General features: G+C 52.5%; 1 protein-coding gene and 1 long non-coding RNA gene across 2 annotated transcripts; one reads left to right on the top strand and one right to left on the bottom strand.

Annotated features, from left to right (window-relative positions):
- Positions 1-1,110: 1,110 nt before the first annotated feature.
- Positions 1,111-7,309, bottom strand: LOC108643255. Its single transcript, XR_003915724.1, has 4 exons — positions 7,181-7,309; positions 6,259-6,317; positions 5,505-5,564; positions 1,111-1,230 (listed from the first exon to the last, which is right to left on the bottom strand). It is a non-coding gene; the product is annotated as an uncharacterized LOC108643255 (long non-coding RNA).
- Positions 7,310-25,288: 17,979 nt separating this feature from the next.
- On the top strand, positions 25,289-26,287 carry LOC108641663 (olfactory receptor 6F1-like). The gene has a single exon (XM_018084496.2). The coding sequence runs from the start codon at positions 25,304-25,306 to the stop codon at positions 26,285-26,287; it is 984 nt and encodes a 327-aa protein (XP_017939985.2). The 5' UTR covers positions 25,289-25,303.
- The last annotated feature ends 233 nt before the right edge of the window (positions 26,288-26,520 follow it).

Here is a 26,520-nt window from a genome sequence, read left to right as displayed (position 1 = left end):
TGCTTCCTCCTTGAGAGGCAGACCAGCTCTCTGACACAAGGATGCCCAAAGGCTCTGATTTAAGCTCCCTGCCAGAGGGTCTCTTCTCAGGGCTCTCCTCTGGGTGTATATTTTCCTTCCTCACTCCCCCTCAGAAATCCTCAGCTCACAGGAATTCAATTTTGTGATGGAGGTACAATCTGGAAATGGTTTTCCCTTTGCCCTCTGTCCTTTAGCAGGGAGGGAACAAGAAACTCGGAGCACATTTTCCTCCCTTTTCAGCCTCTCATTGGTGCTTTCTGTAGCTCAGTTAAATATGGTTTCAGCTTTGAAAAGAGGGTCACAGGCTTCATCCTAAGGCCACAGTGCCCTGAGCCATCAGGAAGTCAAGGGGTTGCCCTGGACTGTTCTGGGCTGCTCACTGCCAGAGATTTGCTCCTGCAGCAAGAACAGGACCCCCAGGCAGGTGAGGCCCATCTTGTCTCCCCTTTCCCTGCCCGGGGTGCAACAGGCTGTGCCCCAACACACACTGTGTCCTGCCTGAGCCAGGCCCAGGAGCACCATCTGGGGCTCAGCAGGCCCACTGGGGTGTCTGTGCCCCAGCTGACTCCTTCCCTTCCCAGCACCAGCTCTTCAGGGAGAGCTGTTCTGCACAGGCCCCTGTGCTCAGAGACACCTGCAGTGCTCATGGAGCTGGGTCTCCTTGTGGATCTTCAACAGGAAGACAAGGTTGGGATCACATGTGCCCCAAGACGGCCCCAGGAGTGGGGAGTGGGGAAAGGGAGAGAGATGCTGACAGGACTGCAAGGGGGGAACCTTAACAAGGATCAGGGGATCAGAGAACTCACAGCACACACTCTCTGCAGAGATGAGGGAGACAAGTGTGGCCATGACCACCTGCAGAGAACACTTCAGCAGGGAGCTGTTTCAGGGTCAGGCAGCACAAAAGCTGTGCCCCATGTCAGGGCCGTCCTTCTCCAGCCCCTTTGAGGAGCTGTGCAGGACAAGCTTTCAGAGTGGTTTGCCTGTAGAGCAGCTTTGGTGTTGAGAGAGATGGAAGTGCTTGGGAATGGCCCTGCTCACCCTGTTCCTTCTTCAGGCCTTCTATGAGCAGCTGAATATCACACTTACTGGATTCCTGCCCTTTCTGGAGATCTTCACGCATAGCTTTCATTTGTTGGATGAGCTCCTGGAAGTCCTCCTTCATCCAAGATTCCTGAGGCTTTGTAGCCTCTGCCTCCCGTTCTTTTTCTGTGAAAATAGACAGGTGTCAGTGGCAGACTGACACTGCTCCCTTGAAAGGGAGACCACCCATCTGCCCTAAGAATGCTCAAATCCTCTGTTGTCAAGTCTCTCCTTCAGGGTCTCTTCTCAGGCCTTCCTGCAGGTTGTCTTTTTAACTCCTCTCTCCTCCTGAGAAATACTCACCTCAGAGGAATTAAACCTTGCACTCAAGGTGCAACCTGAAATGGGCTTAATTGCCTTATTTCTTTAGGCAGGGAAGGAACAAGAAACGCACACTCAGGTCCCTCATGTCCAGCCTGTTTACTAATTTGTGTGCTCCACACTTCTTTTTCTTTAGAGAATCCTTCCTAATTCAACAGCCTTGGAAAACAACTCACTAATTCCAGAAAAACAGGGCTGGGGAATTCCCAAGCTGATGCACTGTGGGCACCATCAGTGATCTCTTGCCCATCTTTCAAATCCTTTCCCACCAGGATTTTGCTCCAGGAAGGAGCCTTGGTCTCTCTCCTGGAGCTCCAGTCTTCCTTGGGACATGGAGCCTGTTTTCCAGGTTTTGTCTCTGGAAAGGAGTCTCAGCAGCACCGTGAGCCCTCAGAACCATGGGCTTGGAGCTCCTGTGCTGCTGGGGAGGAGCACTGACAGGAAGCCCCCTGCCCCCTCACTCCCCAAGGGCCTGGCCACGGGGGAGAGCCCAGGCCCTGCTGATTTCCAAGGGTTCCTTGAGGGAAGAACATTGCCCTGCCCCATGCCAGCTGCAAAGAGCAGGGACAGACAAAGAGCTGCCTTAGAACCTGGGCAGGATGGGAGCCAGCAGAGCCCAGGCTGTGCTGGGCAAAGCCACTGCCGGGGCAGCTCTGCACCCTGGGGGCCTGGACACCTGCCTGGGGCTGGGAAATACAGCAGAGCACTTCTGGAGGCCCTTGGAAGTGGGAATTTATGGACAGATGGGACTATTTGACCTCACTGTGCTGGGCCCTCATGCACAACAGGCCTTTGTCTCTTCTCTTTGTTCGGCAGGGTTTAGTTTCCAGGTAGCCTGGGCAAGTCCTGGCCCTCACCTGCACACAAAGGCTTCTCCCTTTTGGGCCTGGAGGAAAGCCCAGGAGGAGATTCCTCCTTTAGTGGTCAAGGGAAGGAGAGGAAATCCCAGAAGTGCTGTGTTATGCCTTTCAATCCTTACCAATTGCCAGGGATACCCTCTGCTAGAGCAGGACGTGTCTCTGGTCAGAGAGGGACGTCCCTCTGACCAAAGTCACCCCACCCCAAAGGCCTCCTGCTGTGCACTGAAGGGGTTCTGCAGGTAACGTGCTCGGGGGAGAGACCTTGACTGGCTTTGCCTCTGCCAGGGATAACACACAAGGCAGCAGCTGGGACTCACAGGGGCTCCTGCTGCCGAGGTCCCTCAGTGCAGTCTGGGCAGTGCCAGCCCCAACAGCGACTGTGACCTGCAGCCAGGCTGGAGAAAAGTGGCTGCCTCTCCCTCCAGTGCCCAGGGGGAAGAGGATGGCCACCCTTCCCCTTCTGGTCCTCCGATTTTTCCTGTCAAACCCTCGCCCCATAGGATGAGGGGATGGGGTGAATATTCATCACAAAGCTCCACGCCCTGGCTTTGGAACCATAACACTGATGCTTCCTCCTTGAGAGGCAGACCAGCTCTCTGACACAAGGATGCCCAAAGGTTCTGATTTAAGCTTCCTGCCAGAGGGTCTCTTCTCAGGGCTCTCCTCTGGGTGCATATTTTCCTTCCTCACTCCCCCTCAGAAATCCTCAGCTCACAGGAATTCAATTCTGTGATGGAGGTACAATCTGCAAATGGTTTTCCCTTTGCCCTCTGTCCTTTAGCAGGGAGGGAACAAGAAACTCGGAGCACATTTTCCTCCCTTTTCAACCCCTCATTCGTGCTTTCTGTAGCTCAATTAGATATGGCTTCAGCTTTGAAAAGGGGGCCACAGGCTTCATTCTAAGGCCACAATGGCCTGAGCCATCAGGAGGTCAAGGGGTTGCCCTGGACTGTTCTGGGCTGCTCACTGCCAGAGATTTGCTCCTGCAGCAAGAACAGGACCCCCAGGCAGGTGAGGCCCATCTTGTCTCCCCTTTCCCTGCCCGGGGTGCAACAGGCTGTGCCCCAACACACACTGTGTCCTGCCTGAGCCAGGCCCAGGAGCACCATCTGGGGCTCAGCAGGCCCACTGGGGTGTCTGTGCCCCAGCTGACTCCTTCCCTTCCCAGCACCAGCTCTTCAGGGAGAGCTGTTCTGCACAGGCCCCTGTGCTCAGAGACACCTGCAGTGCTCATGGAGCTGGGTCTCCTTGTGGATCTTCAACAGGAAGACAAGGTTGGGATCACATGTGCCCCAAGACGGCCCCAGGAGTGGGGAGTGGGAGAAGGGGAGTGGGGAAAGGGAGAGAGACGCTGACAGGACTGCAAGGGGGGAACCTTAACAAGGATCAGGGGATCAGAGAACTCACAGCACACACTCTCTGCAGAGATGAGGGAGACAAGTGTGGCCATGACCACCTGCAGAGAACACTTCAGCAGGGAGCTGTTTCAGGGTCAGGCAGCACAAAAGCTGTGCCCCATGTCAGGGCCGTCCTTCTCCAGCCCCTTTGAGGAGCTGTGCAGGACGAGCTCTCAGAGTGGTTTGCCTGTAGAGCAGCTTTGGTGTTCAGAGAGATGGAAGTGCTTGGGAGTGGCCCTGCTCACCTTGTTCCTTGTTCAGGTTTTCTCTGAGCAGCTGAAAAAGGCAATTTGTGTATTCCTGCCCTTTCTGGAGATCTTCACGCATAGCTGTCATTTCTCGCGTGAACTTCTGGAAGTCCTCCTTCATCCATGATTCCTGGGGCTTTGAGGCCTCTGGTTCCCATCCTTTTTCTGTGAAAAAAGACTGATGTCAGTGGGAGACTGACACTGCCCCCTTGAAGGAGAGACCACCCATCTGCCCTGGGGATGCTCAAATCCTCTGTTTTCAAGTCTCTTCTTCAGGGGCTCTCCTTAGGCCTTCCTGCAGGTTGTCTTTTCAACTTCACTCTCCTCCTGAGAAATACTCACTTCAGAGGAATTAAACCTTGCACTCAAGGTGCAACCTGGAAATGGACTTTTTTGCCTTATTTCTTCATGCAGGGAGGGAACAAGAAACTCAGACTCAGGTCCCTCATGTCCAGCCTGTTTACTGATTTGTTTGCTCCACACTTCTTTTTTCTTTAGAGAATCCTTCCTAATTCAGCAGCCTTGGAAAAGAACTCACTCATCCCTGAAAAACAGGACTGGGGAATTCCCAAGCTGATGCACTGTGGGCACCATTAGTGATCTCTTCCCCAGCTTTCAAATCCTTTCCCACCAGGAATTTGCTCCGGGAAGGAGCCTTGGTCTCTCTCCTGGAGCTCCAGTCTTCTTTGGGACATGGAGACTTTTCTGTTCCAGCTTTTGTCTCTGGAAAGGAGTCTCAGCACCACTGTGAGCCCTCAGAACCATGGGCTTGGAGCTCCTGTGCTGCTGGGGAGGAGCACTGACAGGAAGCCCCCTGCCCCCTCACTCCCCAAGGGCCTGGCCACGGGGGAGAGCCCAGGCCCTGCTGATTTCCAAGGGTTCCTTGAGGGAAGAACATTGCCCTGCCCCATGCCAGCTGCAAAGAGCAGGGACAGACAAAGAGCTGCCTTAGAACCTGGGCAGGATGGGAGCCAGCAGAGCCCAGGCTGTGCTGGGCAAAGCCACTGCCGGGGCAGCTCTGCACCCTGGGGGCCTGGACACCTGCCCGGGGGTGGGAAATACAGCAAAGCACTTCTGGAGGCCCTTGGAAGTGGGAATTTATGGACAGATGGGACTATTTGACCTCACTGTGCTGGGCCCTCATGCACAACAGGCCTTTGTCTCTTCTCTTTGTTCGGCAGGGTTTAGTTTCCAGGTAGTGTGGGCAAGTCCTGGCCCTCACCTGCACGCAAAGGCTTCTCCCTTTTGGGCCTGGAGCAAAGCCCAGGAGGAGATTCCTCCTTTAGTGGTCAAGGGAAGGAGAGGAAATCCCAGAAGTACTGTGTTATGCCTTTCAATCCTTACCAATTGCCAGGGATACCCTCTGCTAGAGCAGGACGTGTCTCTGGTCAAAGAGGGACGTCCCTCTGACCAAACTCACCCCACCCCAAAGGCCTCCTGCTGTGCACTGAAGGGGTTCTGTAGGTAATGTGCTCAAACCTTGACTGGCTTTGCTTCTCTCAGGGATAACACCTCACATCCCAGAGGTTCCCAAGGATGAGCACAGACAAGAGGAATGGGATGAGCACTCTTACTTGTTCGCACGCAGATCTCGTCTATGAGTTTCTCAAGCAGCTTCACACCAACCGCAGCAGCTGGGCATCAGGGTCACATGAAAATAAATCAAAGAGAAAAAGAGGATTTTTAAGGAGGAGCTTTCCCTGAGGAACTCCTGGAATGCATTGAGCAGGTTCTGGGGCAGAACACACCATCCAGCTGGCCCTGGAACCACAAGGTCCTGTGCACCAGAGCCCGACAGCAGCGCTGGGGGGGCTCTGACCTTCGAGGCCACTCAGGCTCTCCTGGCCAAGAACCTGCCTCGGCTGCCACAGCATTCGGGCACCACACAGGTGCCTCAGCACAGTCCCACCAGAACAGAGACACCCCCAAGTGTGAGACACTCCTCCTCCACACTGCACGAGTGGAGAGGGACCTCCCAGGGCCCTTCATTGTCCCTTGGCCTTTTCATTTGGGCCTGTCTTCTCAAAGACTTTCAGATGACCACAGGCAAGAGGAATGGGATCCAGCACACCAGCTTATCAACCCAAATACTTCTCTTAGGACACTCTGCCACCAGCTCTCCATTTCTGCCCACTGGTTCAAACAGAAAGAAAAAGAAAAAAAGGAAACTTCACTAGGACTTTTCCCTCCAGATTTCAAGAATGCATGAAGGAGCTTTTTTGGGACACATATCCCTTATACTATTCAAACCTCTGATGTACTTGGGGTTTTTAAAATCACTTATTTCCCCTTCTGTCACTGTCTAAACAGAAGAAACACAACTCTTACCAACTGTTCCAATGCCTGCCATGCTTCTTCTCTCCCAGGTCCTTTACTCAGGGTTCACTCTGCAATGCAAGGGAATAGAGGAGCAAAATCTATGGGGTGGGCACAGGACTAGAGAAGAGGAGGCAGTTGAGAAGATCTGGGGGGGCAGCCAAGAGAGACAGGAGGCTGTGAACTGCCAAGCCTTTGCCTTCCCTGGGGTTTGCTGGAACAAGGGCTGAGCCCTGCTGCTCCCCTATGATCCACCCCAGGGCCTTTGCTGGGCTTTGTGAGAGCCAGGGACGAGCCTGCCTGGTGTGAATTTAGGAGGAGAATAACATTGATGACACACCCGTGTTTCGGCTGTGCCTCAGTCGTGCTCACCCCAAGTCAAGGACCTTTCAGCTGCCCATGATCTGCCCGGGAGGAGCTGCACAAGAAACCAGGAGGGAGCACGGCCAGGACGGGTGACCTGAACGGGCCAGAGGGATATTCCAGAGCCCAGAACATCATGTCCAGTACATGAACTGGGGGAATTGACTGGGAGGTGCCTCCCAGGGACGGGCTGGGCATCGGTCAGTGGGTGCTGAGCAGTTCCCTTGTGCATCACTGTTTTGTCATGGCATTTATTCCTCTCAGTACTTTCCCTTTTCATTCCTGTTATTGCTATTACTATTGTTATTATTACTGTTATTATATTTTACTTTATTTCAATTATTACACTGTTCTTATCTCAACCCACCAGTTTTACCTCCTCCTGATTCTCCTCTCCCATCACAGGGGTGGGGATGATGGGAGGGAGCAGCTGTGTGCTCCTTAGTTGTTGGATGGGCTTAAACCACAGCGGTCCTTTTTGGTGCCCAATGTGTGCTCCACCAGCACTCAGGCACAGCCTTCCAAACCATTCCACAGTGCCATGAAAACCCCTCACTCCCAGAGCTCCTACCTCCCACCCAGCTCTTGGGCTGCTCCAGAGTATTTGGTCACAGAAGCTGCTGTGACCAAGGACACCCTCTGCCAGGAGCTGCCCTGCCGAGGCTCCCCGGGCATGTCACGGCCCAGGACCTTCACCTGGAGAAGAGAAAAATGGGAAGAGCTGAAGGAAAACCACAAAGCTCCAGAGCTGAGAGCTCAAAGGGCTGGGCAGGGTCTTCTCCTGCCCCCACCCCCTTAGAGATGAGCTCCAAAATCCAGGCCCTGCTGTGGGAAACTCCCCTATGGTGCTCCAGAGGAGACTTGGGAGTGGAAAGAGGAGGGTTGGTGTGTGATACTGGGAGCACTGGGGGGAGCCAGAGAGCCATACTGGGAGCACTGGGGGGGAAATGAGAGCGCTGGGGGGGACCAGTGAGCGATACTGGGAGCTCTGGGGCTGCACTGGAATTTTTAGCCCCTGAATCCCATGATCTGATGGCAAACAGGGCATGTAGCTTAAGTTAGGGGGATTCAAGGCTCTGGAACATTAATTTTGGGAGCTGCAAGGCTCAGAAAGACAAATTTGGGGAGCTCTGGGGCTCAGAAAGAATGATTTAGGGGGCTTTGGGGCTGAGAAACTGATTTGAGGGACTTTGGGGCTCCGGAACACTGATTTCAGGAGCTTCTGGGCCTAAAAAGCCCTTATTGAGGGATCTTTTAAGCTCAGAATCAGCAATGTAGGGAGTATTTAGGCTCAGAAACCCCCATTTAGAAACATTTTTTGGTCCAGAACACCAATTTAGGGAGCTTTGGAGCTGAGAAACACTCTTTTGGGAGATTCTGGGCTCAGGAATATCCATTCAAAGAATTTTTGGGCTTCCAAAAAAACTTGTTTAGAGAGGGTCTTGTTCAGGAACCCTGATTTAGGAAGCTTTGGGCCTGGGAAACACACATTTAGGGAGCTTTTAGGGTCAGAGCCAGTGATTTAACGAGCTTTTGCTGTTCAAAGCATTGATTTTGGGAGCATCTGGACCAGAAGGACCAATTCAGGGAGCTTTGGGGCTCCAAAACCCCCTCTATTGGGTTCATGTGGCCAGGTTTTGGTAGCGGGGGGGCTCCAGGGGTGGGTTCTGTGAGCAGCTGCCAGAAGCTTCCCCATGTCCGGCACCGCCAATTCCAGTGGCTCCATCTGTGGTGCAGAAGGAATTAGAGCCAGAGGAGAGCAGAGTGAGAACAGAGGAACAGCTCTGCAGACCCCCAGGGCAGTGCAGAAGGAGGGGCAGGAGGTGCTCCAGGCACCAGGGCTGAGATTCCCCTGCAGCCCAAGGAGGAGCCCACGCCAGAGCAGGGGATGCCCCAAAAGGAGGATGTGGTCCTGTGGGAAGCCTGTGTTGGAGCAGAGTCCCTGCAGGGGCCTGGGGATCCCTGGAGAGAGGAGCCCACGCTGGAAGAGGTTTTCCTGGAAAGACCTGTGGCCCTGTGGGGGACCCACCTTGGAGCAGGGAAGGGACTTTGACTCCTCTCTGAGCAGCAGCAGGATCAGCCTGTGATGTTTGGGATTACATTCCAGTCTCCCTGAACCACTGAGGAGGAGGAGGGAGGGTCTGGGATGGAGGGGGCTTGGGGGGAAGATTTTTGTAAGATTTCTTTTACCTCTCATTATCCTGCTCTGATTTTGTTGGTAATAAATTCAATTAATTTCCACAATTCCAGTCTGGTTTGCCCATGATGTAATCAGAGAGGGATCTCTCTCTGTCCTTATCTCAACCCATGAAGCTTTTGCTGTATTTTCTCTCCCCTGTCCAGGTGTGGAGGGCAGTGATAAAGTGGCTTTGGTGGGTGCCTGGCACCCAGTCAGAGTCAACTCACTACACACCCATCTGGGGAGCTTTTGGGCTGAGTGACAGCGATTTAGGGAGCTCCTGCATTCAGAAATACCCATTTTGGGATCTTTGAGGCTCAGAAAAAAAGGTATAGGGAACTTGTGGGCTCAAAACCTGCAATTTCTGGTTTTCTGGGGGCTCAAAAACCTCCACTCAGGAGCTTTTGGTCTCAGATACTGCAAGTTTGGGAGCTTTTGATCTCAGAAGCAGTGATTTAGGGAGATTTGGGGCTCAGAAGCGTCCATTTAGGGAGCTTTTGGTGCCTCAAACACTGATTTAGGGAGATTTGGGGTTGAAAACCACCAATTTTTGGGAGCATTTGGCTCAAAACCACTCATTTAGGGAACTTTTGGCCTCAGAAAGTCTCATTTAGGGAGCTTTTGAGCTCACCCAATTCCAATTTAGGGAGCTCTTGGTCTCAGAAACAAGTATTTATGGATCTTCTGGGGCCTGAAGCAGCAATTCAAGTAGCATGTAGGTTCAGAAAGAGGGATTTAGGGAGCCCTGGTGCTCCAAACCACCAATTTAGTGAACCTTGGGCCTAAGAAACCCCAATTTGGGGAGCCTGAGGCTCAGAAAACCTAAGTACCAGTATCCTGGTATCAGGAGCTTTGGGTCAGGGAGAGCGATTTGGGGATATTTTCAGCTCAGAAAGAGCGAATGAAAGAGCTTTTGGGCTCCAAAAGACCAAGTGAAGCAGATTTTGGGCTCAGTAGCCCCCATGTAGGCAGCTTTGGAGCTCCAAACCAGCGATTTAGGAAGCTTTTGGGCTCAGAAACACTAATTTCGGGAGCAGAAGTAGCCCCACGGGGGGAAGGGTGGGAGTGAGGGGCTGCACTTACCTGGAAGAAGGTCGGGATGAAGCGGCTCCGCAGGGAGCACCGGGGAGCTCCTGACGCTTATATTCCTCCTACCCTACCCCACTCCTACAGGATCCACCCCTGCCCTTTATGCCCTGGCACCTCAGTTCTCGGATTTACACCAGTTTCTCGGAAATCCCTGGAAACCGAAAGCGAAAATGCTCCGAGCAGGGGGCGGCTCCTGGGGCGGGAGAGGAACGGCAGAGCCCCGGGGTCCCTGCTGGGGCGAGGGGGCACAGCCAGTGGCCCCTGCCTGCTGCAAATTTTAACTGCTCGCAAGTAGGGGGTCTGCCCAATTGTGGGCAGTTAGGATAAAGGGGAACTATGGCTTGCCTGAATGGATAAGATCAGAGACTGACAGGGAAAGCCGGAAAAGAAGGGCTTTTAGCACGTAGCAAAAGTAATCAATAACATTGCAAGGGAGACAGGAGATGGGTGGGAGAACATAGTTGCTTGAAATGATAAAGCTTTATGTAATTATAGTAATTACTCTATAGTAATAAAAATAGGGATAGGTAACCGAATGTGTATTTAGATAAGGCAGATTTCGTACCAATTCTCAAAGAATGTGTATGACAGATAATTTTTGAAACTTACTCCTTCCAAATGTATAAAAGCTGTTGTTTTTTGTTACTTGGTGGACATACACTTGGAGGGGAAACCGCCTGTGTGACCCCGGCCATAATTACAAGTGTTTTAAATATTGTTTAAGGATTTCTTCGAATCACGGGACTCTGGAACCCCAATTTCAGGAACTTCGCAGCTTAGACACTCCTCTTTTGGAGGTTTGGGGTAATAACAGCAATTTCAGGAGTTTTGAGGCTGAGAAAGAGCAATCTGGGGGGCTCAGAAACACCCATTTAGGGACATTTTGGAGTCCAAAACACTGCTTTAGGGAGCTTTGGGGCTGAAAAACACTCATTTTGTGAAGATTTAGACTCAGAAATATCAAACTAAGGAGTGTTTGGACATCCAAAAAAACCTGTTTAGAGAGGGTTTTGCTCACCATGGCTGCAATATAAGTATGGGGAGGCCTGGCAGATTGTCTGTATCCCACTGCCCCAAACCCCTCAGCAATGCCATGTGCTTGCAATGGGGGAATCAACCACTGGATGGCTGGAAACATCTCCTGTGTCCCAAGGCACTGCCTGGAACACTGTCCTGGGCCTAGAGAAGCAAGTTTTAATGGTGACATGAAATCCCTGAAAGAACTGAATCAGACAGTGGAACTCATTTCTGAACCAGCCTCAGAGACACTTGGGCCAAAGAACCTGGCCCTGAGCAGGTGAATCACATCCCCTGTCATGCACCAGCCTCTGGGGAGATCCCAGGATGCAAGGGACAGGTGAAGAGGACACTGAGGGCAAAGGCTGGTGGGGCTGCAAACACGGGGTTACACATTTACCAAAGGTTCCTCAACAGCAGAGGATCTGCCAGTCGGGCTGGCCCTGCCCAGTCAGCATATTTACGTGCTGTGGAAGGGGACAAAGTTCCTGCAGTGCACATTAAAAACATGCTGGGGAAATGTGGTGGGTTTCTGTGGCTGGGTTTGGTAGCACTGGGGGGGTTACAGGGGTGGCTTCTCTTAGAAGCTGCCAGAAGCTTCCCCTGTCCTGTGGAACCAACACCAGCTGGCTCCAGGACGGACTCCCTGCTGCTGGCCAAGACCAAGCCAACGAGGAGTGACAGTAACACCTCTGGGATAACATATTTAAGAACAAAAGGCTGTGGGACAGAAAGAATTCCAGCCAGGGAAGAGCAGAGTGAGAACATGGGAACAACAAAGTAGACCCCAAGGTCAGGGCAGAAGGAGGGGCAGGAGGTGCTCCAGGTGCTGGAGCTGAGGCCCTGCAGCCCGTGGGGCAGAGCAGGGTGGGGCAGCTGTGCCCCTGTGCCCATGGGGGAGCATCGGGGTGCAGAGACCCCCCTGCAGCCCCTGGGGGAGCATCGGGGTGCAGAGACCCCCCTGCAGCTCATGGGGGAGCATCGGGGTGCAGAGATCCCCCTGAATCCCCTGGGAGAGCATCAGGGTGCAGAGACCCCCCTGCAGCCCCTGGGAGAGCATCAGGGTGCAGAGACCCCCATGCATCCCCTGGGGGCAGCTGCCCCCCCCTGCATCCCTGGGGGAGATGGGGTGCAGAGACCCCCTGCAGCCCCTGGGGAGCATCGGGGTGCAGAGACCCCCCTGGCAGCCCCTGGGGAGAATTGGGTGCAGAGGACCCCTGAATGCCCCTGGAGCAGCATTGGTGCAGAGACCCTCCTGCAGCCCCATGGAGGCTCCCACGCCAGAGCAGGTGGATGCCCAAAGGAGGCTGTGACCCCGTGGCAGGCCCAGGATGGAGCAGGGTCCTGGCAGGGACCTGCAGCCCGTGGAGAGGGAAGCCCAGGCTGGAGCAGGTTTTTCCTGGGTAGGACTCGTGGCCCCTGTGGGGGACCCACGCCGGGACAGCTCATCCATGAGGGACTGACCCCATGGAGGAGTGACCCACGGGACAGCAGGTTGGGAAGAGCTGCTGCCCGAGGGGTGGACTCACGCTGGAGAGGTCCATCAAGGACTGTCTCCCGTGGGAGGGACCCCAGGGGAGCAGGGGAAGGACTCCAACTCCTCTCTCTGAGCGGCAGCAGAAACAACAACTGACTGCAACCCCCATTCCCGTCCCCCTGCACTGCTGGGAGGGAGGAGGGAGAACATGGAGGGAAGGAGGGGTGGGGGGAAGGTGTTTTTAAGACTGTTTTATTTCTCACTCTTTGGCTCTTATCCTGTTAGCAATAAATTGAAGTAATATCCTCACTTTGAGTCTGTTCTGCCCATTGCAGGTAATCAGCAACTGACCTCTCCCAGCTCTTATCTCAGCTCATGAATCCTTGGCTGTGTTTTCCTCTCCTCTGTCCAGTTGCAGAGGGAGAGTGAGAGAGTGGCTTTAGTGGGTACCTGGCATCCGGCCAGGGTCGACCCGCTCCAGGAGAACAGTCTGGGTTATTCCTGCCTCAGGCAAAGGCAAACCCACCCGTGGGATTGATGTTGCTCAAGGACACGAGTGCACTTGGTGGCTGATGTGGGAGAATGGGAATTCCTGTGTGTGCCTTAAGGGGATTTGATTTGGGGTGAAAATAGCCAATGAATTAAATCTGATGTTAAGAACTAACCAACACTTCTGTGGTGGCTACGTGTGCATCACCTGAGCACCTCCCAGCATCGACCTCAACCACAAGTGTTCCGGGGATCTGAGCCTTGACTTCCCTCGGAAGGAAGGAGGAACTTTGATCAAACTGAACAACAATTGAACAGTGGAGTCAGAACTGACTCCAATGTGCCACACGCAACAATCCAACACCTCCCACACAGCTTTCCTGTTCCCAAGGATGGAAGCCAAAGTCATGGACTGAATGAATTCAACAAACAGAGATTCACAGCACCTGAGGTAAGAGGAGAGAGGCAGGCTTTGCAGCCAAGCCCTCTCTCCCCCCTCCTTTTCTGCAGTGAAGCTGTAGAGGGGGGCTATTTCTTTCCCTCCACTGTAAGAGGAGGAGAGGCTCAACTTGAAGCTGAGCCAAGAGACTGGGCCATGGAAGTAGGCCCGGCGCTCGGGAGAAGAGTCCCAGGTGAAATTGGAGACGAGCCAAGAGCTCGAAAGTTGCCTGCCAAAGCTGACCGGGGACAGCCGAGAACTGACGTGGAGGAATGAAGATTCCAGGTTGTGGAAAATGGGGAATGGGGGTGGGAAAAGTGGGATAAGAGGGGAAAATGGGGAATTGGGATGGGAAAAATGGGAATAAATGGGAAAAATGGGGAATGGGGGTAGGAAAAGAGGGATTGGAGATAGGAAAAGAGGGATTGGAGGTGAGAAAATGGGGAATTGGGGTTGGAAAAGTGGGGGTGGGGAGGCCAAAGTGGGGAATGTGGCAGGAAAAGTGGGATTGGAGCTGGAAAATCGGGATTGGAGCCCCCTGAGCCTCTGGAATTCCCGGCAGGAGCAGGACATTCCCTACAGGAACAGTAAACTCACCTTCCTGCTCCAGAACTGCCTGAGTGACAACACCAAGGTGTGAGTGCAGAGCCCAAAATTCCAACCAGGAATCCCAAAATTCCCACCCCTGAATCCCAAAATTCTCACTGAACCCTGAAATTCCCCCCCCCCCAAGTCCCAAAATTCCTCCCCAGTTTCCCCCCTAATCTCACATTTCCCCCTGAATCCCCAAATTTCCCCCAAAATTCCCCCGTGAATCCCAAATTTCCATCAACATTCCCCCCTGAATCCCAAAGTTTCCCCATGAACCTCCAAATTTCCCTCCAAATTCCCCCTGAATCCCAAAATTCCCCCAAAATATCTCCTGAATCCCCAAATTTCCCCCCAATTTCCACTTTGAATCCCCAAATTCCCCCCAAATTCCCCCTTGAATCCCCAAATTCCTCCCAAATTCCCCCCTAAACCCCCAAATTTCCCTCAAAATCCTCCCTGAATCAAAAAATCCCCCCTAAATCCCCAAATTCCTCCCTGAATCCCAAATTTCCCCTCCCCAGGTTGACGTTAGTAACCATTTCCCTCCTGGAGGAGAATTTTTGGGAATCCCAATCTCCCCCAAACTTTCATCTGGGTGGGCTCAGCTTTGTGGTGACACCCATGGAATCAAGGGGCCATTGTGGCACTGCAGGGCCTCATGGAAACAAAGGAACCCTGGGACACTGTGCAAATCAAGGAGGCATTGTGCCACTGAAGGCCCTATGCACCAGAGGACACTGTGGAAACTCATGGAATGCAGGGGCCATTTTGGCACTACAGGGCCCTCTGGAGCCAAAGGAACCCATGGACAAATTGGAATCTCATGGAATCGAGGTGCCATTGTGACACTACAGGGCCTTAGGGATGCAAAGGAGCACCAGGACTCTGTGGAATCTTGTGGGACGAAGGGGCCATTGTGACCCTGAGGAATCCCATGGAATCCAGAGGCCATTGTGACCCTGAGGAATCCCATGGAATCCAGAGGCCGTTGTGACACTGAGGAATCCCATGGAATCCAGAGGCCATGGTGACACTGAGGAATCCCATGGAATCCAGAGGCCATGGTGACACTGAGGAATCCCATGGAATCCAGAGGCCACTGTGACACTGAGGAATCCCATGGAATCCAGAGGCCATTGTGACACTGAGGAATCCCATGGAATCCAGAGGCCATTGTGACACTGAGGAATCCCATGGAATCCAGAGGCCATTGTGACCCTGAGGAATCCCATGGAATCCAGAGGCCATTGTGACCCTGAGGAATCCCATGGAATCCAGAGGCCATTGTGACCAGGCATTATGGAGCCAAAGGGACCCTTGGACACTGCAGAACCTCGTGGAAACCCGCACACTGTGAAACCTTGTGGTCCCACGGGGCCATTTGGACACAGTGCAGGCTCATTAAATCAAGGGGGCTTGGTGACACTGAGGGGCCTCCTGGAGCCAAGGGGACCCTGTGAGAGGATGTAACCTTGTAGAGTGAAGGGACCATTGTCACACTGTGGAACCTCTTGGAACCAAGGGGCCACAGTGCCACTGAAGAGTCTCCTGGCCCCCCCTGTGCCTCCCCAGAACTCCATGGGATCAAGCAGAGCCGCTGCCTCCCCCCTGCCCCACGGACCGGAGTCGCCGGCTCTGCACCGCTGGGACACCTCTGGAGTCAGCGTGTTCTTGGGCAGCACAACTCACCTCAGGCCAGAGAGTTTCCCACATTTTGCTTTACCCCCTCTTTCCCCTGGTTTTGTTGTTTGTTCTTTGTTCAGTCAGGGGGAAGAGGGGGAAGGGAGGCACCTGTTGATCCCTGGGTTTGTCTTTACAAAAGGGAGTTGGGGCAGGGGGGAGAGAGGAGGCAATTTCTCTCTCGGCTCTTGCTTTGAACTGTTCTGTTGGTATTGTTGTTTTTGCTGCTATATTTCTTGTCAGTAAATTGTTATTTTTTCACTTATACCTTCTTGTATTTTTGTCTCCCTGTATTGGTGGGGAATAAAAGGGGAGTGAGTTCATTTGATTGGATTTCCCTGCCCAATCTGTGTCTTTAAACCAGGACAGGTTGCTCAAGGGCTCCCTGAAATTTGGCATCATCCACAAAGGACTTGAAAATACATTTGGTCCCATTGTACAGAAAGAGAATAAAGATGTTCTACAGTGGTGTTCAAGGGCTGGTCACTGAGGGGTTTCATCAGGAAGTTGCTGCCAAGAGGACTTTGTACCATGGATTTTTTTGGACACTCTTCATTCAGCCAACTTCCCACCCACCACATCTTCCACTTCTGCAGTCCAGTCTGGCTCTAAGAGACCACAGCAGACCACGTCAAAGACCTTGCTGGAGTCTGGGCACACAACATCCCCTTCCATTCCCTCCCACAGGGGTTCTGCAATCCCTGCCTTGTCCTTCCCATGCCTGGCAATGGCTGCAGGAGGACTTGCCCTCTCCCCTTCCCTGCTGAACCTGAGCAGTGTGGAACTCTGCCAACCCTCCTTGCTGCCCTGTTTGCAGACTGCTTCCATGTCTGTCTTTGCCAAGGCCCCAGGAAGCTCTGGGATGGCTCTGGCCTTTCCAAGGGTTTGGGAGAGGTCTCCCAGTGACACTGCCCAGCCTTCTCAGTATCCCTGACACCAAAACCTTTTCCATAGCCCACACTTCCAGAGGAGTGCCCAGGACACAGCACAGGTTGTCCTGGTGGTTCTGGACAATGAGAAGGGATTTCTTCCTCCAGGCCAACCCCTCCAATTGGATTGGAGTGCAGCTGAAAGGTTTCCTCAGCATTTCCCTGGTGCCTCCCTGCCCTGAAGGTTTGTGGCCATCAGGTTGGAGCTGAGGGGGTTGGGCAGGTGCCTGAGGAGGGGGTAGAACAAGGGCTGTGTCCAACTGTGCCAGGAGGGCTGTGCTGGGCAAGGATGAGGAGGCTGCAGAAAACAGTGGCACTGGGGAGGGGAGAGGAGCAGCTGGAGAGACCTTGTGCCTGCCCACGCTGGGCAGGAGCTGCCCCAGGATGGCAGCTCTGAAGCACTCACAGGATGTCCCTGGGAACAGGAGGGGAAGACTGGATCTGAAAATGGAACCTGGAAAGCAGAGAGTCATGCTGACACTGCAGGAGAGTTGCAGCCCTGGAGCAAGGTGACAGAAGAAGTGCCCCAGTCCATGCCCTGCCCTCAGAAGATCCCACAGCATCCTGGAGATGCTGGAAGGGAGCCCAGCTCTGCTTCACAAGTTCCCAGGGCCTGTCCCTGCCTGTGCTCCAAGGGCTTCCACCCCCCAGGACTGTGCTCAGAGAGCACTCAGGCCTTACCCCGAGAAAGGGGCTCAGGAGGACAGTGTGGAAGGGGCAAGAGAGCAGCTCTGGGAAGACCAAGCACTGCTGCTCCCTGGCAGTGCTGCTGGGCTGGGATTCTTGTCCCCTTCCCCTTTGCAAATACACCCTGTCCTGCAGTGTGCTGTCCTTTGGGAACAGCTAAGAAGGATCTTGGACAAAGAAGGCACTGCAGGGTCCTTTATATGGTTTAAATAGTCAGAGAGTACAATTCATCATTTATACATCTCTGGGTCAAAAGGTGAACACTAAATTAGAAGGCGGGTGCATAATAATATTTAATTGCACAGAACTGACAGGGTCAGATCCAGGGATGGGGAGGAGATGGAGGGGGGCTTCAAGTTGGAAAATATGGCAGTGCTGACAAACAGGGAGACCACAGCCAGGTGAGGGAGGCACGTGGGAAAGGCTTTGTGCTGTCCCTGCTCCCAGGGGATCCACAGAGCACAGCCTTTACTGAGCTCGCTTGCTTCTGCTTTCACACATAGAATAGAAACATATTCTTGCAAAAACACTTAGGCATCAGCAGCTGCCTTCAGCCAGACTGCTTTGACCTTGTACTCTTTATATCTCAAGGCTGTGACCATGGGAACTATCTAGTTAGCCTTACTGTTCTCATGGCAAAGGGCCTAACACTCTGTAATCTTTCAAAGCCCTCAAACTTCAGGGGCTTCGTGGGGCTGTGACTTCACCCCACAGCTCAGCACTGCCCAGGATCCTGTCTGATTTCTGAGAGTCCTTGAATTCTTCATCTCTGAGAGGAAAAGACTTTGCATTTAAGTGCTTCTTCCTAAACTGAGAGAACAATTTCTATGTCCCAGTGCCTCCCCAAAGCCCCTGACTTTGTGTGCTTGGTCAAATCCTCCCTGTAAAATACCTTGTGGGGATCTGGAGCTGGGAGCAGGTCTGACCCTGCAAGAGCACGGCATCCAAAGGATGCTGCCCTCCCCTCCAAGGGATTTCTCCTTGCCCACAGCCCTTCTCCCCCAGCCCTGGCAGCAGCTCCCGGGCCGGCTGAGAGCTGCCCCTGGCAGGCAGCAGAGTCCCTGCCCAGCACAGCGCCCTGGGCTGCAGGACCCTGCTCTGCCCCACAGCCCTGGGCACCCCTGGCTGCACCCCCGGCTTCACAGCTCTTCCAAAGGGCCCCAAAACAGCCCCTGCTCACCCATCCCATCAGCTGGGGCTGGGCCAGCTTTAGGAGATGCCTCCAGGAGCTGCCCCTGCACTGCCCTGCAGCCACAGACTCACCATGTGCAGCCCTGCCAAGATTCCTCCTGCAGGGAGCTCTCAGCCCTCCTGCCAGTGCTGAGCCCCTTGAAGCTCTGGCTGTGCCCTTCTGGTGTCCCTGAGCTGCCCTGGCAGTGCCCTCAGCCCTGCTGGGCTGTGCAGAGGAACTGCTCCTGGGCAGAGCTGTCTCTTGGCAGCGCTGCCCGCTTGCCAGGAGCTCCCTGTGTGCCAGGAGCCCGGCCCAGCTCAGCAGCACAGACACAGCTGTCACCCTCGGGGGCTTTGGGGATGAGTCCCTGGACGTCAGACCCTGAGGAAAGTTGCAGGAACCTCTTGAGAAACCAAAGGGACATTCCAAGTGTAAAGTTTCTGGTCGTGTTAATGGGTCCCACTGAGGGACCCAACTGAGAAAACATCCCCAGAATCTTGTAAAAGCACAAATCTGGAAACGGGGATGACAGGTCAGAGAATCACAGAATCACCAAGATTGGAAGAGACCTTCAAGATCTTCTGGTTGAACTGTCAACCCAGCACCACCAGAATCACCCCTAAACCATATCCCAAAGTGCCACACCCAGACGCCATCTGAACACGTTCAGAGACTCCAACACCTCCCTGGGGCTACTTGTTCCAATGCATAAAAACTCTCTCAGTGAAAAAAAAAGAGGGTTTTTGAATATCTGATCTGAACCTTGCCCGATGCAACTTAAGGCCATTTCCTCACCTCCTATCACTAAAGGCTTTGCAGAAGAGACCAACCCCCACCCCACTAAAACCTCCTTTCAGGTCATTGTAGAGAGCAATGAGGTCCCCCCTGAGCCTCCCCTTCTCCACACTCAACCAGCCCAGTTCCCTCAGCCGTCCCTCAGCACACATGTTTTCCAGAGCCTTCCCCAGCTCCGTTCCCTTCTCTGGACATGCTCCAGCCCCTCAAGGGCCTTTTTGCACTGAGGGGCCAGAACTGGACACAGCACTCCAGGTGGGGCCTCAGCAGTGCCCAGCACAGAGGGGCAATCAGTCCCTTTGGCCCCACAAGGTCCTGCAGTGTCCCGATGGCCCCTCGATTCCGTGAGGCTCCACAGTGTCCCAGGCTCTCCCTGCTTCCATGAGTTTCCCCAGTGTCCCAGGTTTCCTTTGGTTCCATGAGACCCAGATGTGAAGCAGTGGCCCCTCGATTCCACGAGGTTTTGCAGTGTCCCGATGGCTCCTTTCTGCCCTCAGGTTCTGCACAGTCTCAGGGTTCCTCTGCTTTCAGGAGGTTCCACAGTGTCCCGATGGCCCCTCGATTCCAGGACGATCCCAAACATCCCAGGCTTCCTTTGGTTCTAGGAAACCCTGCATGTCCAAATGGTCCCTTGATGCCATGAGTTTTCACAGGGTCCCCATTTTCCCTTGCTTCCATGGGGACCTGCACTGTCACAATGGTCCCTTGATTCCATGAGGTTCCAGTCTCCCAGGGCTTCTTCATCTCCGTGAGACTCCGCAGGGTCACAACGGTCCCTTGATTCTGTCAGATTCCACAGTGTCCCAGGATTCCTTTGCTTCCCTGGGCCCTGCACAGTCACAATGGACTGTTGATTCCATCAGGTTCCACGGTGTCAAAACGGCCCCTTGATTCTGGGAGGTTCCACAGCATCCCAAGATTCCTTTGGATCCACAAGGCCCAGCAGTGTCACAATGGCCCCTTGATTCCATGAGGTTCTCCAGTGGCACAATGGCCCTTTGTTTCTATGAGGTTCCACAGTGTCCAAGGATTCCTTTGGTTCCATGAAGCCCTGCAGTGTCACAATGGGTTGTTGATTCCGTGCAATCCTGCAGGGTCACAAAGGCCACTTGGTTCCACGAGTTTCCTCAGTGTCCCAGGCTTCCCTTGGTTCCATCAGGTCCTGCAGGGTCACAGGCACCCCTTGCTCCCACGTGGTTTCCCAGTGTCCCAGGTTTCATTTTATTCCAGGAGGCCCTGCAATGGCACAATGGCCACACAATTCCATGGGGTTCCCCAGTGTCCCAATGGTCCATTGATTCCATGAAGTTCCAAACTGTCCCAGGGTTCCTTTGGTTCCATGAGGTCCCCCATGTCACACTGGCCACTTGATTCCAGGAGATTCTGCAGTCTCCCAGCTTTCCTTCAGATCCATGAGGCCCTCCAGTGTCACAATGGCCCTTTGATTCCAGGAAGTTCCACACTCTCCCAGAATTCCTCTGCTTCCATGAGCTTCGCAGGGTCTCAATAGGCCCTTGACTCCATGAGGTTCCAAACTGTCCCAGGCTTCCTTTGGTTCCAGGAGACCCTGAAGTGTCACAACAGCTCATTGATTCCCTGACTTTCTCTGGTGTCACAATGGCCCCCTTGATTCCAACAAAGGCACCCTATCTAAATTTGTTCTTTGCAAACTGTCCTTGCTGTCACCTCCTGGCAGTGGCTTCATGGCCCCTGTCAGAGCCAGCCCTGTCCCTGCACTGACCCAGCTCTGCTGCCCCACAGATGCTGGATCAGGAGGGGAAGGCCCACGGTGCAGGGCAGTGCACTGGGACTCATCCTGGAAGGGACCTCGGCAGGTTTCTGGGCCAAACCAAAGCACAGCCAGTGCAGAAAGGGACACAGGGATGGGCAGTTTGTGTGCTCTGCCACCTCAGGGGGAGATGTAGAGCTACAGGGACACCCAGCCCAGGTGGATCCCTCCAGGAGATGGTTCCCAGGTCTCATCTAGGCAGTGCTTGCTCCGGTTTGATGTTCACTGGTGGTTACACCCACCCACACCCACACCAGTCTCATGTGCACACACACCAGTGTCACCAGAGTCTGGCCCCCCAGAGAACACAAGACCCCATCATTTGTCAATCCCACTCCAGAAAGTGGCACTTGGACCTCCCTCCAAACCCAGAGCACAGAGTTCCCTTGTCCTAAAAAGTTCTTGGCAATGGAGGGATGAAGCAAACGGGACAGACTGTGGGGATCCCTTGCTGGGCATGGCCAGGGATGGGCACTGACCACTCACCTGTTTGCACGTGACCAGTGAATCCGAAAAATCGGCCCGAAAGACTGCTCAGAGACATTCTTTTATCTTTAAGCAGCAAGGTATTTGTTTATTCAACGTTGGGAGCAAGCCAGCTCACACTGGACAAACTTGCTCAACTTGCAAGTGCAAAACTAAGCCATTTTATACGCTTTAGATACAGGGTTACCTCATTTATTATACATATTAATAAGTAGGCTGGTCTCTGGGCAGAGTCTTTCCAGACATGCCCAGTCTTCTACTGTGGGGTCTTCTCCTCAAGCCTTCATCCCTCTGGTGTTTGCCATGGATGTCTTCCTCAATTTGACCTCTTCAATCAGGTGACCTGAATTCTTCAAGCTTGCAAAATCCTGGCTCTGGGCCTTCTAGATCTTATTCAAACGTCTGGGTTACCTAATTTATTACTCTGTGTGTACTACTCCTATTCTTTCTATAATAAGGCCTTTGGTCCAGTGACCAGAAAAGAACATGAGATTAACCAGTGCTCCGAAAATGTTCTTCCAGCAAAACAGGTATTGGGGTTTCTCAGCAGGCCAAGATATCTCAGTTAACTCTTCCAGGCCTGGCTCCTGTTTCAATCCTCCTTCTGGCCCTTCTTGTGGATGGGCATCACATGAGCACCTCCACTCATCGGGTCCTCCCTAGTGAGCCAGGACTGATGGTAAATGATGGAAGGTTTCTGCTGAGCTCTCCCTCCAGCTCCCTCAGCACCCCTGGATGAATCCCTTCTGGTCCCATAGACTTGGGAGTGTCTCAGTGGCTCAGCAGATCACCAGCTGCTTCCTCCTGGATTACAGAGGGTCCATTCTGCTCCCTGTCCTTGTCTACCAGCTCAGGGGGCTGGTTGTCCTGAGGATAACAGGCCTTTCTGTGAAAGACTGAGGCAAAGAAGGCATTAAATGCCTTGGCCTTTTCCTCATCCTTGGTGACAGTGTTCCCCCCGGTGTCCAATAAAGGATGGAGATTTTCCTGTGCCCTCCTTCTGTTGATGATGTATTATATAAACCCTTTTTATTACCCTTTACAGAAGTAGCCAGATTGAGTTCTAGCTGAGCTTTTACCTTTCTAATTTTCTCTCTACATGGCCTAACAACATCCTTGTACTCTTCCTGAGCTGCCTGCCCCTTCTTCCAAAGGTCATAAACCCTTTTTATTCCCCCAGTCCCAGAAAAGTTCCCTGCTCAGCCAGGCCAGTCGTCTTCCCTGCTGGCTCATCTTGCAGCACACATGGACAGGCTGCTCCTGGGCCTTCAAGATTTCCTTCTTAGAGTATGTCCAGCCTTCCTGAGTCTCTTTGTTATTAAGGACTGTTTTCCAGGAGGCTGTCTCAACCACTTCAGTGTCCTGAACAGGCCAAAGTCCACCCTCCAGAAGTCTAAGGTAGAAGTTTTATTGACCCCTTCCTTACTTCACCCAGAACTGAAAACTCCATCATTTCATGGTTGCTGTGCCCAAGACACCTCTGACCATCACATCTCCCAACAGCCCTTCTCTGGTCAAATCTTTCATCTCTCTTGACCAAGCATTATTCCCTTGCCAAGTCTCCCATCTCCCTTGTCCCCGTTCCCCTTGACCTTCCCAAATCTGCCATCATGTTGGGAGCAGCTTTCTGATGACATTCATGACTTCTGACTCTTTGCCTTCCCACAGATCAGCTGGGGGCTACTCAGTTCCTGTGACAGAAGTGACCTGGCATCCAGAAGGACAATGAGCTCCTGGGCTGCTGGTCCCTGCCCAGTGCACCCAGCAGTCCTGCACCGCTCCTGAGGTACCTGCCTCAGCTCAGGCCTTCCAGCTCGTGCTCCAAAAGAGCTCCCGTAGGTCCTGGGACACTTTTCCCAGTCCCACATGAGGGCTTCAGCTACCCCAGAGAATGCTGGAGGCACTGGTGGCCTCTCTGCAAACAGCTGACTCAAGCCCTGAATGTAGATTTTAGGAAATAGTGGAGCCCTCTGACATGAAGACTTCTGTGTACTCTCTGGAGAAGTCTTCCTTCCCAGATTCATGAATGTTCTTTATGCAGTCATTTCCCAAACACATTTTCTACCAACAGTTTGAGTGGTGAAACATTGCTCAGAGGTTCTTCTCAGTTGGTATTAGCACATTTTATATCTCTACTTCTTCCTCGCTTTTTTTTTCTTCCTCTCTATTTTTGACGAGCTCTCAAGGAAAAGATTGCTTGACTTGTGGGATAACTCAGATTGGAAGAGTTTCCTTTGCAATGGCCCTTGCACCAGTGTCTTCAATTGGATCAGGTGTGACTTTGGTCACCACTGTTCTGATTAATTCTTATAATCCACCTGACCTGTGGTCCTGCAGGCCCCCTCTGGCATGTGTAAGCATCTTCCAATTTATTCAGGTTTACTCAGCTGTGCAGCAGAAGCTCTACAGGGATCTCTGAAGCTGTCAGATTCTCCCCCCAGGACGGCAATCGCTACATTTATGCCCAAGAAAAGGCCTGGGCACAGCAGGATCTGCCCATCTCTAGGACTGCCTGGACTTCCCTGGAGGGTGTCCCTGGGCAGGTCCCACACAATTCAGTCCAATAGCTGATTTGGAAGGGGACTCAAAATTGTTGCTCCTTTTGGAGTTTGTTAATTTTTAAAGGTCTTGACTGAATTCAATCACTTAGTTTCAAGCTGATGGGCTCTCTCAGACCAGTCTCTCCTCTCATCTATGTGGACAATGAGCTGGGACCACTCAGGGGACTAATGACTTCAGTGCTCTGGCTGCACATCAACACAGCTTTGTTTCATTGCTTCAAACCCACCATCCCCTCTTCTCCCCCTGGCATTTCAAATCACCCTCTTTTTGGAGCCATGTGCTCTGCTCCTCTCTGCCTAAAAACAAAATCAAAAGATGAAAGGAAGAATGCCAGTCTTTATTGCACATTTTTTCTCATGTTTCTTTCTGTGAACTGTGAATTTTCATTTAAAAGCATAACAACTTAATTAATCGGAGATTTGAGACTTGATTAATGAGTTTCATCTCCTCCACTGCAGGCCCTTATGGGAACTTGTTTTCTCCAGGCTCCCTCTGTAGTCAGTGGAGACAAGAGAAGGCTCTGGAGGCTGGGTTCTCCCAGTGTAAAACTGGCAGGCAAAGGAAAGGTTACAAATCTCTTCCTGGCACTGTTCTCTTGCTCTGCATTTGGGTTGGAACATTTGAGAGCAATAGCAACGAGCAACTGTATGGCAACAAGTGCCTTTTTGTGCAGACGGGTGTGAGGTGGGACTCTGTGACACACTGTGTGGATCCATAATAAATTTTGGTCATTATTTAGAGTACTAAAAAGTCAAGTTATACTTGGTCCCTATTCTGCCCTCCTCTCTCTTTTCCTGAAGAACCAGAGAGTAAGAAGCTGTGGCAGAAAGCAGAGGATTGCAAAATACTTGATATTGCTTATTTTGGAATCAACAGATTCTCAGGGATCCCCAGTGCAAAAGGCAAACACTGAAAAGTAGAAACAAGAGCTTTAAACATGCAGAGTGGATGTGATTTCATGGTTTAGCATCTGTGCAGTAGAAGAGAGGCTTTTGGCACACAGGTGTGACAGATGTTTGCCAGAGGTCTGAGTGAGCCTGGAATTTCCCAGGAATGGGGTGAAATAGCCAACAGCCTCTTCAGAATCCTCTGTTCTGGTGAAAGAATTCTTTGTGAGTATTTGGCAAAGTAGAAATAAGACAACAAAATCTCTGAGGACTCTGAGTGAAATGTGAAACAGAAAAATTAGGGTGTGAGAATTGCTTGAAGGACGATCTCTGTGCTGTACAGGAAGAGTGCAGGAAATGAAAGGAGCAGAGAGGGAAGGACAGAACATTTTGTCCAGCCTGTGAAATTATCACACTTGGTTTTGCCATGTTCCTGTCCCGGCAGGATGAACTGAAATTCAGCATGGGAGCAGCAAATGAAACAGCAGTTACTGAGTTCATCCTAGAGGGTTTCCCAGGGCTTGATCAAAGCCTGCAGCTGTTTCTCTCTGTGATCCTTCTGCTCATGTACCTGACAACAGTGACAGGGAATGCAACCATCATTTTCCTCGTGTGTGTGGATCACCACCTGCAAACCCCCATGTACTTTTTCATTAGCAACCTGGCGTTCCTGGAAATCTGGTTTACATCCTCCCCAAGCATCAAATTGTTTGCCATCCTGAGTTCTGATCAGAAAACCATCTCGCTGAGCAGCTGCTTTGCCCAATCCTATTTCTATTTCGCCCTGGGCTGCACAGAGTTTGTCCTGCTTGTTGTCATGGCCTTTGACCGCTGGGTTGCCATCTGCCACCCCCTGCACTACGCTGCCACCAGGGAGCCTCAGCTCTGCCTCTGCCTGGCTGTTGCTGCCTGGCTCATCGGCTTCACCCTCCTGAGCTACCGCCTGCTCTTCCTCTCTCAGCTGTCCTTCTGTGGCTCCAACAGGATCCCCCATTTCCTTTGTGACAACTCCCCCTTATTCAAACTGTCCTGCTCTGACACCAGCCTGCTTTGGAAAATAGACTCTGTTTTCTTATCATGTGTCGTGCTGGATTCCTTCTGTTTAACTCTGGCATTTTACATGTGCATCCTTTGCTGTGTTCTGCAGCTTCCAGCAGCCTCTGGGAGGAAGAAAGCTTTTACCACCTGCTCTTCCCATCTCATCACCTTATCCATTGTATATGGGAGCTGCATTGCTCTCTACATGTGTCCTTCAGCAGATGTTTCCTTGAAGACCAACAGAATTGTAGCTTTGCTGAACACAGTCCTGTACCCATTCTTAAATCCCTTCATCTACAGCCTTAGGAACAAGGCTGTGATACTGGCACTGAACAAATCCATTGCCAGTACAATAACAAAGCTTTTCCCCTAATCCTGATGCATTTCTGGACATAAATTCCAAGGATCTACTCTCATCTGTTAAACAATAGCAGGGCATATGTGTGTGACCTCCAAACACGGATGCCTCAGGAGATTTGTGCTCTTGTCAGCTTGTGTCAGGTTAAGGGATAAGAAGCTCATCTGCACACACAGACAGGGTACTAACAGTGGGAGGAGGAGTAACTCGGTTAATGCTCTGCCCTGGCTGCTCCATCACTGCAGGGC

This window comes from Manacus vitellinus, unplaced genomic scaffold (genome assembly GCF_001715985.3).
Source record: "Manacus vitellinus isolate BGI_N305 unplaced genomic scaffold, ASM171598v3 ctg7180002437912_pilon, whole genome shotgun sequence".
In the NCBI taxonomy this organism is placed as follows: Eukaryota; Metazoa; Chordata; class Aves; order Passeriformes; family Pipridae; genus Manacus; species Manacus vitellinus.
This window is presented reverse-complemented; position numbering and strand designations above follow the sequence as displayed.

Excerpts from the sequence above, each read along its gene's own strand:
- LOC108641663 (XM_018084496.2), top strand. The coding sequence starts at position 25,304 with ATGTTCCTGTCCCGGCAGGATGAACTGAAATTCAGCATGGGAGCAGCA.